At 27.7% G+C, this 16,924-nt stretch overlaps 1 protein-coding gene across 9 annotated transcripts in view; it reads left to right on the top strand.

The window, feature by feature from the left end:
• The window catches only part of LOC124421713 (prolyl 4-hydroxylase subunit alpha-2), a 309,909-nt gene that overhangs the window by 176,399 nt on the left and 116,586 nt on the right, over positions 1-16,924 (top strand). The window contains exon 1 of one of the 9 annotated variants that reach the window (XM_046957210.1): positions 13,941-14,135. The exons of the other annotated variants lie outside the window; for them this stretch is intronic. Within the exon in view, the coding sequence (XP_046813166.1) occupies positions 14,079-14,135 (57 nt within the window). The 5' untranslated portion in view covers positions 13,941-14,078. Of the gene's footprint in view, positions 1-13,940; positions 14,136-16,924 lie in introns of those variants that run through there. 9 annotated transcript variants of the gene reach the window in all.

Below are 16,924 nucleotides of genomic sequence, written 5' to 3'. Positions count from 1 at the left end.
ATATGTATATATGTATGTATGTATGTATGTATGTATGTATCATATAGAAATGGCATTTTCCTGAAACGAGATTCATTCGTATTCCGACTCAGTCGGAAACTTTGCGATAATTCGATGTCTCGACGACTGCTGCAGCACAGTCTCCGTCATCGTCGATGGACCAAAGCGACTCTACGTGACTTCTGCGTCCTCTATTTCTCCCTATTTTTTCTTTTCCTTTTCTCCCTTATACCCTTCCTCTCTCCAATTTTATTCCTTTTTCTTTGAACACGTTTCGGGCCTTCCCGGAAACTGAGAGCGAGAGAGAGAGAGAGAGAGAGAGAGAGGGAGAGAGAGACGAGGAGAAGGTTTACTATTTATTTATTCCTCTCTTTCCTTTTCCAGCAAATTTCTTTTTTCTATTTTTCTTTTTTTTTATTCTCCGTTTTTTCATTTTTCTTTCTTTCTTTCTTATTTTTTTAATTTATTTATTTAAAATAATATAGAAGAGATAAATGTCGACAAAAAAAATGAAATTATCTCCATAACATATGTATATTATTCGATCGGGGAAATATTCAAATATTTTTTTTTTTTTCAAATCGAATAGTTTTTGTTAAACTAGGCAAAGTTGTGGGAATGATTTAAGTGTATATGGAAATATGGGTTATGCTGTATGAAGGATCTAACGAATTCAAACAAAATGTATAGATTTTAGTCATTGCCAAGATAAAGAAATAAATAAATATTTACTTAGGTTTTGTTTAAATATAAATATAAAAGTCTTTGAATATTTATTTGATAAATTGTATTTCAATCTACTATTTATAAAATCATATCGAGTAACGATGAATGGAATGAGTAAATTGATTTGTTAAATATAACATTTTATTTGATTAAACTTAATAATAATAATAATATCGTTTATATACTCACAAATATTCGTTATTTTCGATATAGAAGATATTTATAGAGAGATATGAATTCGAATGTGACGGGTATCAATTTTCTCTGGTGGTTAAAAGAAAAAATAGGATGTATCGAATCAAAAGCCAACGTACGAAGTGAAATCGCACGAAATATCTTTTTTTTTTACGGGATGAACATTTATTCATTTTTTGGTTTTGTGCGTTTTTTTTTCTTTTTTTTTTTTTTTTAGCTAACACTTTACGTGCGTGCACTAACGTGTAACGAGTTCGAAAAAGGACTGCGGGAATTCGACGCGGGCGATTGTAAATAGCACTACGATCCGTAAAATCTTGCATCGAATTGGAAAATACTATTATTGTCGCCGGTGGCAACATATCCGTGTTTGACGGTACATGTTTCTCTCTGCACGCGTGTATCTTTGACGGGCTTGTTTAAGCCGGGTGTTAACTTTAACTGGTTTTTTAAATGTTTTTTTTTTTTTAAAGCAAAAATTCGAATAGTCGGATTATCGAATTTGACTGATAGAAAAAGAAAATCCTCGAGAAATGTATTGATTCTGCCACTTCTCTTTGAACGAATCGAAAGAAGATCTATTTTTCCTATTTTTATATGAAAAAGAAAAAAAAAAAGAAAAGAGATAGAGAAAAGAAAAAGGAAAAGAACTTTAAACGTATTTGGCAAGTAGCACAATTTTAGTCATGTATGTACTTCTTTACGTGAAATTTCATTCATCGTATAAGATCCATCGAACGAACGAACGAAAAGCGTTCTCGAATGTTCATCTTTTAACTTTGCCATAGAAAAACATTCGAATTTGATATACACAAAGAAAGAGAAAGAGAAATAGAAAGAGAAAGGGAAAGAGAATAAGAAAAAGAAAGAGAGAGAGAGGTGTAATTCTCAAGGAAATAATTTAAACTCTTTCAAGAGAAAAAGATATTTGCAAAGAAGGATCTCTCTCAACGTGTAGAATAGTCGATCTAAAATAGTAACATTTTGTGAAGTGTCAAACAGGTTTATTGTCTATGGTCTTCTTCTTCCCTTTTTTCTTTTCTTTTCTATTTAGAAAGAAAGAAATATATATATATATATATATATATATATATATATATATATATAGAGAGAGAGAGAGAGAGAGAGAGAGAGAGAAAGAAAAAAAGAAAAAGAATAATAGTTCTTACGCCATCACGCTTTTCCGTAAATATAGCCGGCACTTGCTACGTTCAAACCAACCAACGGGTATTCCCTAAGGTCCGCCCCTCAAAGGGAATCTCGTTTCGCCAAGGGAAGAAACAAAAAGAGAAAGAGAAGAATATGAGACGACGCGTACAACCCACTGACGATGTATTATTTCTGCTTCATTGATTAGTTTTGAACTTTCTTTCTCTTTCTCTCTTTCTCTCTCTCTCTCTCTCTCTCTCTCTATCTATCTCTCTATCTCTCTCATACACACACACTCTAGCTTGCTTCTTCATTTTCTCGAGAGAAGGATAAATAAAAGACAGCATTTTTGTAAGTAACGGGCTACGAAATAATTCGGTTTTAATAAATCTATCTCTGGCTTATTTATGTTCTTAGATCGAGTTTCAGACATTTTGAAGAAAGTCATTTCTTTCGCGAAATTGCAATTACGAGATTTGTCCGTCGATGTATGCATTCGAGATCATAATAGTATACATAAACGTATAATAAATATATATGTACTCCTAATTATGATACATAAAAAAGTGGGCTGCTTTTAAATTTAAATGTCTAAAAATCTTTAAAAACAATACTTTTTTAAAAAGAAAATTGATTGATTTTTTTTTTAGAAGGAGGGACAAACGTAACAGCATTATTTCTTTCTGATTTGGCGAATATTTTCTGGATCATTTCAAGATCAACTTTTTTGTTTAATATAAATCTATAACTTTTATAACAGCATCTTATTTTATGTGAGAAAGAAAAAGAAAAACAATTTTAGTCCTAAAAAAATTTTTTTTTATGTGGCCCTTAATTTCAAGCATATGTAACATTTATTGTACTTAAACGAAAAACAGACATTACTGCGAACGATATCGTAGCATAGCGCAATGTGTATAAACAATGAGAATTTGGAATGATGCGAACATTTTTCTTTTAATATTTATTAAAATAATTTTTTTTTTTAATTACCTATCTTATATTTTTATCTGAGGTAATGTCTCCTGTTCGAAATACGTGTTCATCTTCATATGCAATAAATAACTCAGGAACTTGTATCGATGTAAATGTGTATTTTATTGTGAGTCCATAAATGTCCGTAGTCTAAGAGAAGGTTCTTTTAAGGGTCAACAGTAGATTTTTGAGTACTGTGCAGAACAGATACTCAGAAGAAGGAAAACTGAGGAAAGAGTGGGCTTTATTAAAGAGTCGGTGAGGATCATAAAAGAAACTGTAAGAAACAAATAATGTATGTGGACGTAAGGGGATTTGATAATGTGGTGGGAGTGTTTAGGTTTAGCATTTTTACAATCATGTGTACAGTAGTTATAATAATACTGACAGTAGTAATAATAATGTGACAATGATAATGATAATAATAATATGACAATGATAATGATAATAATAATAGGATAATGATAATAATAGTATACCAACAATATTAATAATAATATGATAACAATACTATGATAATGATAATATCAGAATTATAATTATGATCATGACATGACAATAATATTGATAATAGTAATAGTAATAATAGTAGTAAAAGAGAGGAAGACGACGTATTCTAAACCAATGTTGTTTTTCTTTAAACAATGTTAAATATCATAGAAAGTAAAGATTATATAAAGAAATATTTCTTAAATGTTTCACCAAAATTTGTTCGGTTTTTCGCGTAAAATATGATGCTATTGGAAAAGCTATAGATTTAGATTAAACAAAAAAGTTGTCCTTGATATGACCTTGATATAATTTTGATATAACCTTGATATAACCTTGATATAACCTTGATATAACCTTGATATAACCTTGATATAACCTTGAAAACGTTCACAGAATCAGAAAGAAATATTATTATTGTTTGTTCACTCAACATTTTTTCGTTTCAAACTTTCTCTTCAAGGAAGTATTGTTAAGGGGATATTTAAATGTCTCAATCGAAAAAAATAGTCACATAATAAGTAATCACATTAATTAATTATATAAAACGGCAATGATAATTGTTATTTATAAATTGTAAGAATAAGATTAGCAGAAATTCGATGGTGCTACGAGACCAGAACGGGATGTTAACGATGACGATATATCACGGAATCGAAGGACCAAAAATCTTAAATCTTTTTCATTAATGGTATATTTCGAAACTACTCGGATGAACTAACACGAGGGAGTTAGAATTCAAAAGGATATCACGTTGTGTGGGTTGAATGTATATCACATCAGTCATGTAAATTCAAAATACAAGCGCTATGGGACTGTTAGTCAAATCGAATATCTGATCGGAGTCACTTTCGTGCTCGTACGACCTCAGGGTAGTATTCTCCATCTCTCTCTCTTTCTCTCTCTCTCTCTCTCTCTCTCACACGCATTAACTCACTCCTTTTTTCTCTCTTTCTGTCTCTCTTCTTACATATAACTAAAGTCGCTAGTCTAGTTCTTTTAGTCGATATCTTTGATCTTGATGAATTCAGGACAAAAATCATATCTTCCTTTCTTCTTTTCTTTTCTTTTTTTGTTTTATACTTTATTTCAATTTCTTTCTCTTTGTGATTTGTCCTGAGTTTCATATTCGTCTTTCAATTTTTTTTTTTTTTTTAAAGAAAAATAAGAAGAATCGTCCGAATTTATTAATAAAAAAAAATTGGAAAAATTGAGGAGAAAATTCTCATCAGTGCAAGAAATATCTTATTTTATTTTTTTTTTTTTTTACATTCATGGAAAATACTTCATGAGCATTTGTGCTTTAAAAATACTTCATCGTTTGTTGAATTGATTATTTTTTAAATAATAGTAATTAATGTCATTTTAATCAATTTAATAAAAAAATATCAATTTGATATGTCAATAATGAAATTATTAATTTGATGAGAATCTTTTGCAGGAAGATAATAAAATAACTTTTACTGCATTTTTTAAAGAATGCTTTATCTTAACTCTCATAATTATTACTTTCTTGGGTATATTTATCAAAAGTTTTTGCAAAGTTTAACGGACCATTAAGAATCGCGCGTTTAGAAGATAAGAAAAGAAAAGGAAAAAATGCAAATATATACAATAATAATAATTCTCATTGTTCTCATACTTTTTAAATGACACTTCATTTATTTGTTTTAATTTCTTTTTTTCCGAGACACTGTGAAAAGTCGCAAATGAATCGTACATCTACTTATCGTTAGAAGGTAAATATAAATGGAAATTGTCGATTCGAGAGTCGATTCAGTTTCTGTATTTCGACATGGAAGGTCAATGCTCTTTCCCAATATTTGAGATTATCAGAGAAGCCTGGCATCTCCTAACGATTCATGACCGAAGAAGAACGAACAGTGCTCGATTCATGACGAGAAGATAAAGGAGTATGTGTGCGTGTATGTGCAAAAGAGAAAGAAAGATAAAAAGTCGGATTGGATTCGATTTAGCTAACAGTCCCTCGGCGTCAGCCTTGGCTTAAACCATTCGGATGTGCTCGCCCTTTGGTGTTGCCATTAAACACAGAGAAAGAGAGAAAGAAAAAGAGAGAGAAGGAGAAGACATAAAAAGATGGCCTTTGATAAATTATTCAACGAATTTATAAATCTATTCTAATGTCGCATCGTGTTATCCTTCGTTACGAGATCATTTCGTACATTCTCTGTCTCACGATTTATGTTTGACTTAAACGTCGGTATTGTTCGTTCACTCCACCGAGAGGGAAATCAAAGGTTAATGGAATACGTTTGATCGTATTTGTCTTACGTTCATTTTTTATTTTTTTTTCATCTTTCCTCTCGTTTCTTTACTATTATTTTTTGATTGTATTGCATAAGTAAAACATCAGAGAAAGAGAGAGAGAGAGAGAGAGAGAGAGAAAGAGAGACAGAGAGACAGAGAGAGAAAGACAAAGAAAAAACTGTACAAATTTGTAATTAAATTGATTTCAAAATCTTTCAAAATCTTTCTTGAAATTACAGATAATTAAATAATTGGATTTAAAATTTGAAAATAATCTCTGATTCGATTTTATGTGACTGTATAAAAGAAAAAAAAACCTGGGTTACTACATAACTGTTTTGATGTAAAAATGCATATTAATGCGGAATAAGTTTAATCGTTGATAATAAGTTACGTAAATTTAAATTAAATTTTATCAAAGTAAAAATTCAATTAAATTTTACAGGTGGTTTCTTTTTTATTTTTATGGTTAGTATTTCGTTAGTTCATGCATTTTGTGTCGTATTTAATTGCGATTAATCTTTAATTAAAAGATAAAAACTAAAGAATTACATGAATTTCTGATACGTAGTGTGATTTATTTCGATAGTAATACATCGTCTTTAAATCTCCATTCACCTATATAACAATGTTTCTCAACCTTTTTCGTTGCTTGTCTCAAATTATTTCTTAGTACTGTTAACGCGATTCAAATCTTTATAATATAAAATATTTAGAAATCCCTATTAGTTACTGCATAAATAAATAACATTTTGAGTATTTGACAATAACTAGTACATGTGAAGAGTAACATTCAGTATATTTTTATTGATTGTGAGTGACATTCAAGCGAACATAAATTTATAACAAATAACTTCAATTTCATCTTTTAACATTTAAATAAAAAATAATAAAGATTTTAAATAAATCAGGCTCTGACGAAAACAAAAATCGCTAAAATAGTTAAAATTATATTTATTAAAAATTCTTATATAACTATATACATAAATTATGAATAAAGTAATACAATATAATGTTTAATGACTTTTTTCTTCTTGCTTATTTTTAATTAATTTATTAATTTTTACTTCAATAGAGAATTAATTATCGTGCTGTTTTTGCTATTGTTGAATTTACGTCGAGTCAGTTTTTGAACTTATTTTTTCTAACAAACATTTTTAAAACTTCACTTTCAGCTGAATGTGTTATTGCAAATGAAGATAATCATTTTATTTATTAACAATATATTTTTTTCTATCTATAAACGAAGTTTGAATAAATTATTCTGGTTTTTTTTTAACATCATTACCAAATCCTTGTCCTTGATAATTCAATTAAATTCTTTACTTCTTATAGAATTGAATTATTTGATCGACATTATTGAAAAAAGAAAAAAAGAATTTATTGCCCAGATATTACTCAAACGAATCTCGTGAAACGTTGAATCTATTTTTCTATTAATTTTAATCAATGATTTTCTCTAACTAAATCAAATTTGTATAAAAATGTTCTTTCTGATACTGAATTATTATGTTGTTTTTAATTATCCATTTGTAAATAAAATTTTTCTATGAATCCATTGTACTGTCCATCCATTAATCTATTATTCTATGCATCTGTTAATATTAATTTTATATGCATAGACAAGTGAGCTATAGTATTATCTTGGAAATGAATTAAAAAAAAAAGCTAGAATGATACTGGCACGGTTATCTGTATAAATTCATATGAAAATAATGGCGAATTATCATTAACATGAAAAATACTGTCAATTGTATCTTATCAATTAGCAGTATCTAACGGAAATAAAGATATCAAGGTTGTAATTGAAGATTTATTTTTTTTCCAAATGACGAGCAAACAAAATGTGTATTTTATGAATAGCCAATAAATTTTTTATTATTTTGTTTTCTTGTTTTTGCTTTTTTTTTAGGTAATCATGTAATATCCAGATCTCTCAGGAACGTATTTCACTAGGGAACATCGGCAACCCAAACTTATAGATCTGAATGAAACTTTGTGGGTTTATAAAGAGCATGGATAGTTTGTAATGTGAGCCAAGAATAATAGTGTGTTCTATTCGTGCTCAATTGCACTTTAAGAGCATGAAATTTAATCTTAAAGTCAATGGCGTTCCTTCACGTTTCAAAGTATGATACTTAAACTAGAAAAAAATATCGATATATTTCTTAAAGTAAAAAGATGAAAGTGCTTACGATAAAATATCATGAAACGGCATAAATTAAATTAAAGGGGGAAAAAAAGAAAAGAGATTCTTATTTCATTATGTTTCAATATCTTATCAAAATGTATAACAACAAGAATAAATAGAACGAATATAATCATACATGTATAATATTTTAGCATTAAATTATGTCTTTATATATATTATTTACAAATTAAATTGCCACTCAATACATTTTATTGTATGGTGATGATAATAAACGAGTTTATTAATTTAATTCAATCATACATTTTTTATCGAAAAGAAGCAAATATACATTTATTACAGTCGTCATAAATATTTTAAATATACGAACGAAGTACTGTATGAACAGTTCAACGTGATATGAAATAATTACTTTTAATTTATAGTAAATAATATAAAACGTTCGAAATCGTAACCGTACCATAAGTACGATAATATTAACGGTGACATTCAATGAATTGTTTCTATCTTTATTTTTGTTATTGAAAGTATCTGCTGAATCATTTGACCCAGACCGGAAAACACAGTATTTATATATATGCCATAACATATACATATGTATGTTTCTGTCTATCCACATTCAAGTCTATAAAGCTTCACAGCCGAGCATATCATAACACGTATGGCAAATATTTGTATTTTTTTTTCTTTTCTTTAAACGAAAATTAAACTTCGAAACATTTTTTTCCAAATTCCATTAAAACTGGGAGGGGTAAGAAGAGAGGAAGGGATGGTTATTACCTACCAACTTTTTATGAGATTATAATAATAAATAAACACAAAGTTCTAATCAAGTTCAGCTTCGTAATCTCATTTTGTCAGTCAGTTCAAGTGTGGACACTTTAGAGTTTAGTTTGATCTTTGATTATTTCATTTAAATACTTTTTCGACCTTATTATGCAATTTATTCATTACTAATACATATTCTTTTCGCCATTACCGTCTAGACTAGCAGCAGTTATATTCATCTTTTATGTTATAATCCATAATATATATGTATCTATCTTTACATCTAGATCAATAAAGCTTATATCCTAAAATATCGTAACACGTTGGCAAATATTTTTTTTATTTATTTTTTTTTTTAAACCAAAAATTAAATTTCGGGATATTTTGTTACTGGATTTAGTCAGTACGTAGAGGAATAAGGGGTAAAGGAAAGAGAGACGTTCTTTTTATAACAACTTTTTGTTATTTTGATTATTCTGAGTAACAAATAAATAATATTTCAATCAAGTTCGGCTTAGCAGTATCATTTTATCTGTCAATCTCAGTTTGGACACTTTAGTGTCCAGTTCGATATTTGACTATTGCATTTAGACACCTTTTCGATAAAAACTTTATTGTACAATTTAATCATTACTAATATACAAGGTGTTCAAAAAAACATTCTATATTTATGCAGTACATAGAATACACTATAACTAAAGTAAAAAAATACATAGGTCAAAAGGCAACTATTTCTAAGATATAAACATTTTTGTATATTAATATCATAATTGACTTACTGGCTTCTATCATCGCGTTCGATATTTTTCTTAATATTTATAAACCGCGTTCTGAATATCCTCAATCAATTTCCAAAATTACTTCGACGATTAGCTAGTTGTCAGCAACTTCACTTGTCTTTACATGGAAAAGTTTGCTAATCGAAAAGTTCCCTCTCATGCGTTGTTTCAAAATCTTTACCAACGTCTTTGCGAATCAGGCTCAGGTCAAAAGTGAATTGCACGTCGTAAACCAGTTACGTGGTCTTCTCGATCTCTACCTATTTCAACCCTTTAAACTTTTCTTGTGGAGATATTTGAAAAGTAAAGAGTATTCTTCGCCAATAAATAGCTTAGAAGAATTATAAAACCGAATCTGCAATGCTTATGAAATCATCCATAGAGATGAAGAATTTTTGAAAGGGTTCGCGATTCTGTAAGAAGATGCCAAGTGTATATGAAAATGGAAAGAAGATATGTAGAACACCTTCTGTAAATCGAAAAGCCAGTAATAAGTCAATCATAATAAAAATATACAGAATTGATTATATCTCAAAAACAGTTGATCTTACGACCTATGTTTATTAAGACTTTTTTACTCTGTATAGTGTATCTTGTATATATTAGGGGGACCGGAAAGTAATGTCGTTTCTGCGCATGTCGATATTTGATTGTGATTAAAAATAAAAACTTGTTAAAAATTTATTCGTTTGAATTTAATTTAAGAAAGCGACATTACTTTCCGGACCTCCTTATACTATATAAATATCGAATGTTTTTTTTTAATAACCTGTATATTCTTTTTGCCATTACCTAGATCAACAAGAGTAATACTCGTCTTTTATATGTAATTCGTAATATATATTTATCTATCTCTATATCCAAGTTAATTTTTTTTTTTTTAATCAAAAATTAAACTTTGGAATATTTTTATACTGGATTCCATCATGACTGGGCAGGGAAAAGGTGAGAAAATAAGTTTGTTAGAAAATGACCGTCCCGAAGTTATCCCGAGTAACAAATAAATATAAAGTTCCAATCATGTTCAGCTTTATAACATTATTTTGTCACTCAGTCCAAATTTGAAGACCTTAGAGTTCAGTTCAATTATTGCTAAAATAAATTTTTTTCACTACATTACCATGTAGGCCAACAAGAGCTACATCTCTTCCTTTTAGTTGGAAATATCTTATTCAATCTCGACCCTTTTAAAGGGTTTTGTCCTCGGATGCTCCTTTAAGCTGTATTATTGTGATGATTTTTTTATATTATCATTTTGGTATAATAGTAGCATAGAAACCTTTTATTTTTAGATTAGTATTAAACCTGACTATCAGTATCATTCTAAGATTATGATTAATTTAAATAAGTAGAAACGATAAGAAAGTTTTGTTGCAAAATTTAATCACATCTTGTACAGATATTTTGTTTTATGAAGGGCCTAATATTTAAATATTTTATGTTTAAAAGTGATAAATAATTGTAATAAAAATTTTGTACGTGGTTGAAATAAATATTTTTTTAGATAACCTTTATTAGAGATCATTCGAGAATTTTATTATATATTAAAAATATTTATTTTATAAATATTATTGATTAAATTTCTTTATCGAAAATTTGACTTTCAGTATCGAATTGTTTCACTTCATTGATTTTTAACAATATATTTGTAATAAATTGAGTGCCATTTTTAAAGGTTTCAATCGATCAGGTTAATCAATATATATATCACTTTCCCCTGTGACAAATAAAATATTTGTACGATTTGGTTTAATGTTTTTTTATTGTTATAATCAAAAATAATTGACCTACTCATACACACTTACATATGTTTAGTAAACGTCATGATTTTAGTAAAACTTCGAATAGAATTGAAAAATTTTAATTTTTATAATCTGAACTTATTATTACAAGAATTTTACTTGCGTACATATAACCGTGTAGATATTTTACATTAATTCTATGTAAATTCCTGGAACTATGTCGAACATATCGAAGAGGATGGCAAAAATGAGAAAAATTCCTTTCGTGTTCTTTTTCATCTCGCAATTGACACACGGATATATTTATTTGCTTATTTCTATACACATACATGCAAGTAGATCCAATTTCTTCTCTGACGAATATTATTCGAAATAAAAATCGTAGAAACGTGGAAAAGGATAAAATTTATATTTGAATATAAGTATTGTGGATTTAAAGTACGACTCTCTTCGAAAAAAAAAATCTTTGTAAATGTCCAATATGTTATAATGTACGAATATGTAATTATCGTTGAAAATTTTAAATATTAGCAGTTTAAATTATTATTTTTTCTTTTTAAATTTAAACTCCTGCACTCTTCCCCTGATTTACGCGAAATGTTTGTTTTCTGTATAGTTTCTTTTTCTTTTTCTTTTTCTTTTTATACTGGCGATTTTTATTCGAAAAAAAAATACTACAAAGAAAAGCCAATATAAATTATAAACATATTTATTTCATGTAAATTCACCAAAAAATAAAACTATTATAAAATTCTACAAAAAAAATCAAAATAAATTTTATTTATTGTTATTCTCCTTATTAGTAAATCAAAGCAATAGATTATTTCTTTTTTTTTTTTTTTTTTACTCAAAATTAAAGTTTTTATAAGAAAATGAGAAAATCTTGTTTTCGTCATATGTTGGGCATTGTTGACAGCGCAGTAAATTCAATGAAGATTATAAAAGAATATATTTTTTAAATGCTTAAAATTGGATTGCGTAAATCGGAACAATGTACAACAGTACCGTATAACCAATGGGATTATTTAGCGCATATAAATAACACTACGTAAGTCAAAGGACCTGTGTATAAATTTTAATACTTCAGATTTCCCGGTTTATGGTTCAAATATAAGATTATCGTTCTGTATTTCATTTTTTATACTTCATTTACATTCTGTATAATTGTTGTTAGATTTTACATTCTCAAAAATTCTCCATAATTTCATGAAAGATAGTTATAATAATGCAAAGAGAAAAAGAACGCTTAGTATTGTCTTTTAAATATGTAATATTTAAAACATTAGAAATTAAATCTTAGATAATTTCGAGAATAATGGTCAACTTCTTTTTTTTTTAATCTACAGTACATTGTAAATTAATCGATGTTCAGAGAAAAAGAATATATAAATAAAAGTAGATACTTGAAAAATTATAATATCAGGATAAGATTAAAAGACAATTATAGATCTATAAAAAAAAAAAAAAAAAAGAAATTATTTCCCATACAAAAGATCATTTCAATCATATTGTCGATGTGAGATGATCCATGAATTCATCTGAGATCACATAAATTAGAAAATGTTAAACGTCCTTCGTGTATTCACTTATATCATCTTACATATCGAATCAAATTATCTCTGTACCTGAGCATTATTTTTTTCCTTCAAACTTTCTTTAGATCGTTAAATTACAAAATATAAACAAATTTCTTCCGAAGATGAATTTTCCGTAATGGAGATGTTTAGATTTGGGTTTGTCCTGAATTTTTAATAAGCTTTGTTACTTTTGCCGCTTGAAACGTCTCCTATGTTTTCTAATTTATTCAATTACACCCAATGATGTACTAAGAATTGGATTAATTTTATTTAGGATTGCCTTTGGTATATTTGTTACAAGAATCTTTTTATTAATTGCTTGCAAAGAACCAGGTAAGATATATCATGGTTCTTTATCTTAATTCTTATCTTCTTCAATTATATGAGACGTTGTTCTATTTGTTGTTCTTCATTTAAAGAAGCGTATAATAAATTTTCATCATTAGAAATGATTAATACAACGAATAAAAGTCCACTATATCTCCGTAAGCAGCCAAATTTGTATCGTAAAAATGTAACAATGTATAATTTTACGTTGGGCTAACTATCCCCAAAAATATGGAGCCATCTATCCCGAAAGTCAGAAAGTAATGACTCGCTTGTTTTTTCAATAATATTACAATAACATCTTATTGTACGATTATAAACATAATCTTTAAGTATTATATTAATGCACTCTATTCAGAAAAATCATTATTTTTTAATTAATTGTAAATAAATTATAGTTTGAAGAACAATCAAGAAATTTTTGATGGTATTGAAAATCTATATTATGAATAACTTACTTAAATTTCTTAATTAAGAACAAACAGATAGTATTGTTTATAAATTTTACAAAATTATTATTTATCTGTTTTATTAATAATTATTAGTGCTATCAATATCTTAAAATATCTGAAAATTAGACTATATGACTACAAAATATGAGATCAAGTTATTTCACCCTTAATGCCTTCTCACTCCGGTATTACTCTATATTTTTTATCTCATATAATCTGTAATATTATTTTAAAAGATTAAACGAAAACGAAACAACAAAATAAATGCATAAAAGAAAAAAGAGAAAAAACATCGTTTTAATATAGAAGCGTTATTGCAGAATTCCTCAGTGAAGAAAATGACCTAGAACGATCTCAAAGCGCGAGCCTTCGTTTTTCACGCTGGTAACTCCTTACGTATCTATTTCCGGTGCGAAAATAGTCCCGCGAACGAATTCGTGCTTTCCGAGAAGAAGGAGTCGCGACAATTTCGAGGATTGCCGATGCGGAAAATGAGTTTCCGTGGGGAAGAAGCAACGAAGAGGAAGAATAAAAAAAAGGTGAGAAGGAAGGAAACGAGCACGAGTCTTGTGCAGAGCGAACGAAGAATGAGAAAGAGAGAGAGAGAGAGAGAGAGAGAATACCTTTGAGTAGGTAAAGGAATGAGTAGGGAAGAGAAAAAGATTCTTGACGATACAGTTGTTCGACAGAGCTACGGTTTCGTGCGTATCGTTTCAACGACTCTTCGATTCTTCGATAGAAAAAAAAAAAGAAAAGAAAAACAAAAATAAATAATTAAATAGAAATAATTTTCTTTTTCTTTCTTTCTTTTCTTTTTTTTTTTATCGTAGATTATAACAAGCTTAAGTCCAAAAAGAAAACAAAGAAAGACAATAAAAAAGTAAAAAGATAATAAAAATAAAAAGATATTATTTAATAAGGAATTATTTAAAATAATATTTGCATTAAAACGAATAGTTTGTGTTTTAAAACAATGTACGAATTTAGAATTAAATAAATATATTTAATATTAAATAAAGGTATATTACATTTGTAGCAACATTTTATTTATGATGTATTCTAAAACAAAGTTGAACTATTAAAAAGTGCACATTAAATAAATATTTCTATTTTTAAACATTTAAATTTATTATATATGCACTCATTCTAATTTATTTGTAACTATTATTCGAACCAACTGACGCAATCTTGACTTGCTAAAATTTGTTAGATATTTAAGGAAAAAATTTAATTGCACACTTATTTCGTTTTTCTTCTTTTGTTAATATATATTGCTATATATTTATAAAATTAAAAATTAGTATAGCATATATAATACATAGCATATATAATATATATGCTGTAGTAATTTTTCTCATTGCAAATATGTGTATTTTTTTTAAATGCTTACAATAGACGAGCATTTTATTTTAAATATTGCACATATAAATTGTTCTGAAAATAAAATACGGTATGGTCATATTACAGTCATCATAAAAGTAAAATTAATAATAGAATATAAGAATATTATTATACATACCTATATATAGAGATATATGGTATTAGATATGTTGGAATAATAGAAAAAGTTGTTTGATAGATACAGGCAATGAGGCGCTTAGATTTTTTCAGTTCAAATAGTATAATTATCTGGATAATTATATTTATATTTAGAAAAATAATGTGGTTACCAATTAAAAAAAATGTTTTTATATAAAAGAAAGAAGAAAGAAATATTTTTAGATTTAAAGCATTATACAAACATGACCGATCTATACGGTTATTGGATAGATTAGCGTAGATGTCTTACGTTTATTGGAAATCTATTTTATATCAGATATTTTTATTGTTAGTATACTGACAATATTATGTACCTGCCTTTATAATTTATATAAATAATCTGACAGATTTTTAAAGTAAAACATACTATGCTGCGAAGTAGATCAGTTGCTATATCTTGAATAATATTTTTAGCTTCATAGAATTATGCAGGGACAAGAAGCGAGAGAGAGAGAGAGAGAGAGAGAGAGAGAGAGAGGGGGGGGGGGAGAGAGAGAATGTATAGATATTTATTTCCTCTTCTCATACATTGAAACTACATATAGTAGTATGAACGAGCGTTGACCTATATAAATTATTGACACATCACGCACGGCAGCTTATCTAAAGTGTCGACAAAAAAGAAAGAATAAAAAACTGGAGGAGGAAGAAAATCCCTAAGCTTTTCCAAACTTTTCAAGAATGTAGTAGCTTTGTGAACATTCGTCGATCGTAAATTCGTTCAATCGACAAGGTTCTCAACCTATACTACTTTATTAAAAAAGAAATGCGTTCTTTCAATGAAATAATTAGTCTATAAAAATCAAATGAATAAAATCAGATTTTTATATTGAAAAAATATATAAATAAAGTCATCAATGACCAATGATCAGCACTTAACTTGAGAGTTGTCAAAATTAATAAAATCATTCGGATATTATATAAATGATAATATATATCTGTAAAATATTAAATATTATGATTATATAAATATTCAATGTTATGATTATGACGTTGTATAACATAATAGATTGTTTGAACAGTATTATTTTGGAACTATTATATATTACATGGACATCGTTACGACGTGTTATAAATTTATCAAAATTTATAAGATTGGAAAGATATTGTTTTTCGATAAAGAAAAACTTTCTTATCAGCGAAGTCAAAATGTCAAAATGTCAAAATTTGTCATGTGATGGAAAGATACAATTTTTCCAAGGAAAATTCAAGCGTAAGAAAATAGTTTGACGCTTGTCATTTTCAGGATCGTTAAACGAGTGAATGGTAGAAAAGGAAACTCAAAGAGAAAGAAAGAGAAAGGCAGAACTGAAAATAAAGTCTAAACGTTCTGAAACATAAAGCACTGTAGTGGATTATAAATTGGAAACCAGAGTTCTGACGACTCAGCGTTTTATAAACAGAATGAAGAATAAAATTGGACTTTTCGATAGAAATCAAATGGCGATTGATATACGTATCTGAGATTCCTATTTATTTAAAATATCGACGGATTTATTTTTCAAATTGAATCACGCTGCAGAGTCGTTTTTAAGATAATATTAAGCTCATTATTCATTGAAGAAGAAATAGAAAGATAACCGATCGATATATAAATATCGATATATAAATAAATTGATTTGATGTTGAAAAAATTCTTACGATGAAAAAAAAAGGCAACATTTGAAAACGAATGTTTTATGAAAAATATTACACAAAATGGCGCTAAACGACTCAATCTGAGAATAATAATGGAGGTGAAAGTGAATAAAAATGAAATTAGTATATTTGGGAAAAAAAATGAAAAGAA

The sequence above is a fragment of the Vespa crabro genome, chromosome 2 (genome assembly GCF_910589235.1).
Source record: "Vespa crabro chromosome 2, iyVesCrab1.2, whole genome shotgun sequence".
Classification (NCBI taxonomy): domain Eukaryota; kingdom Metazoa; phylum Arthropoda; class Insecta; order Hymenoptera; family Vespidae; genus Vespa; species Vespa crabro.
Note: the sequence above shows the minus strand (reverse complement) of the source record. Positions and strands in the feature narration are given on the sequence as shown.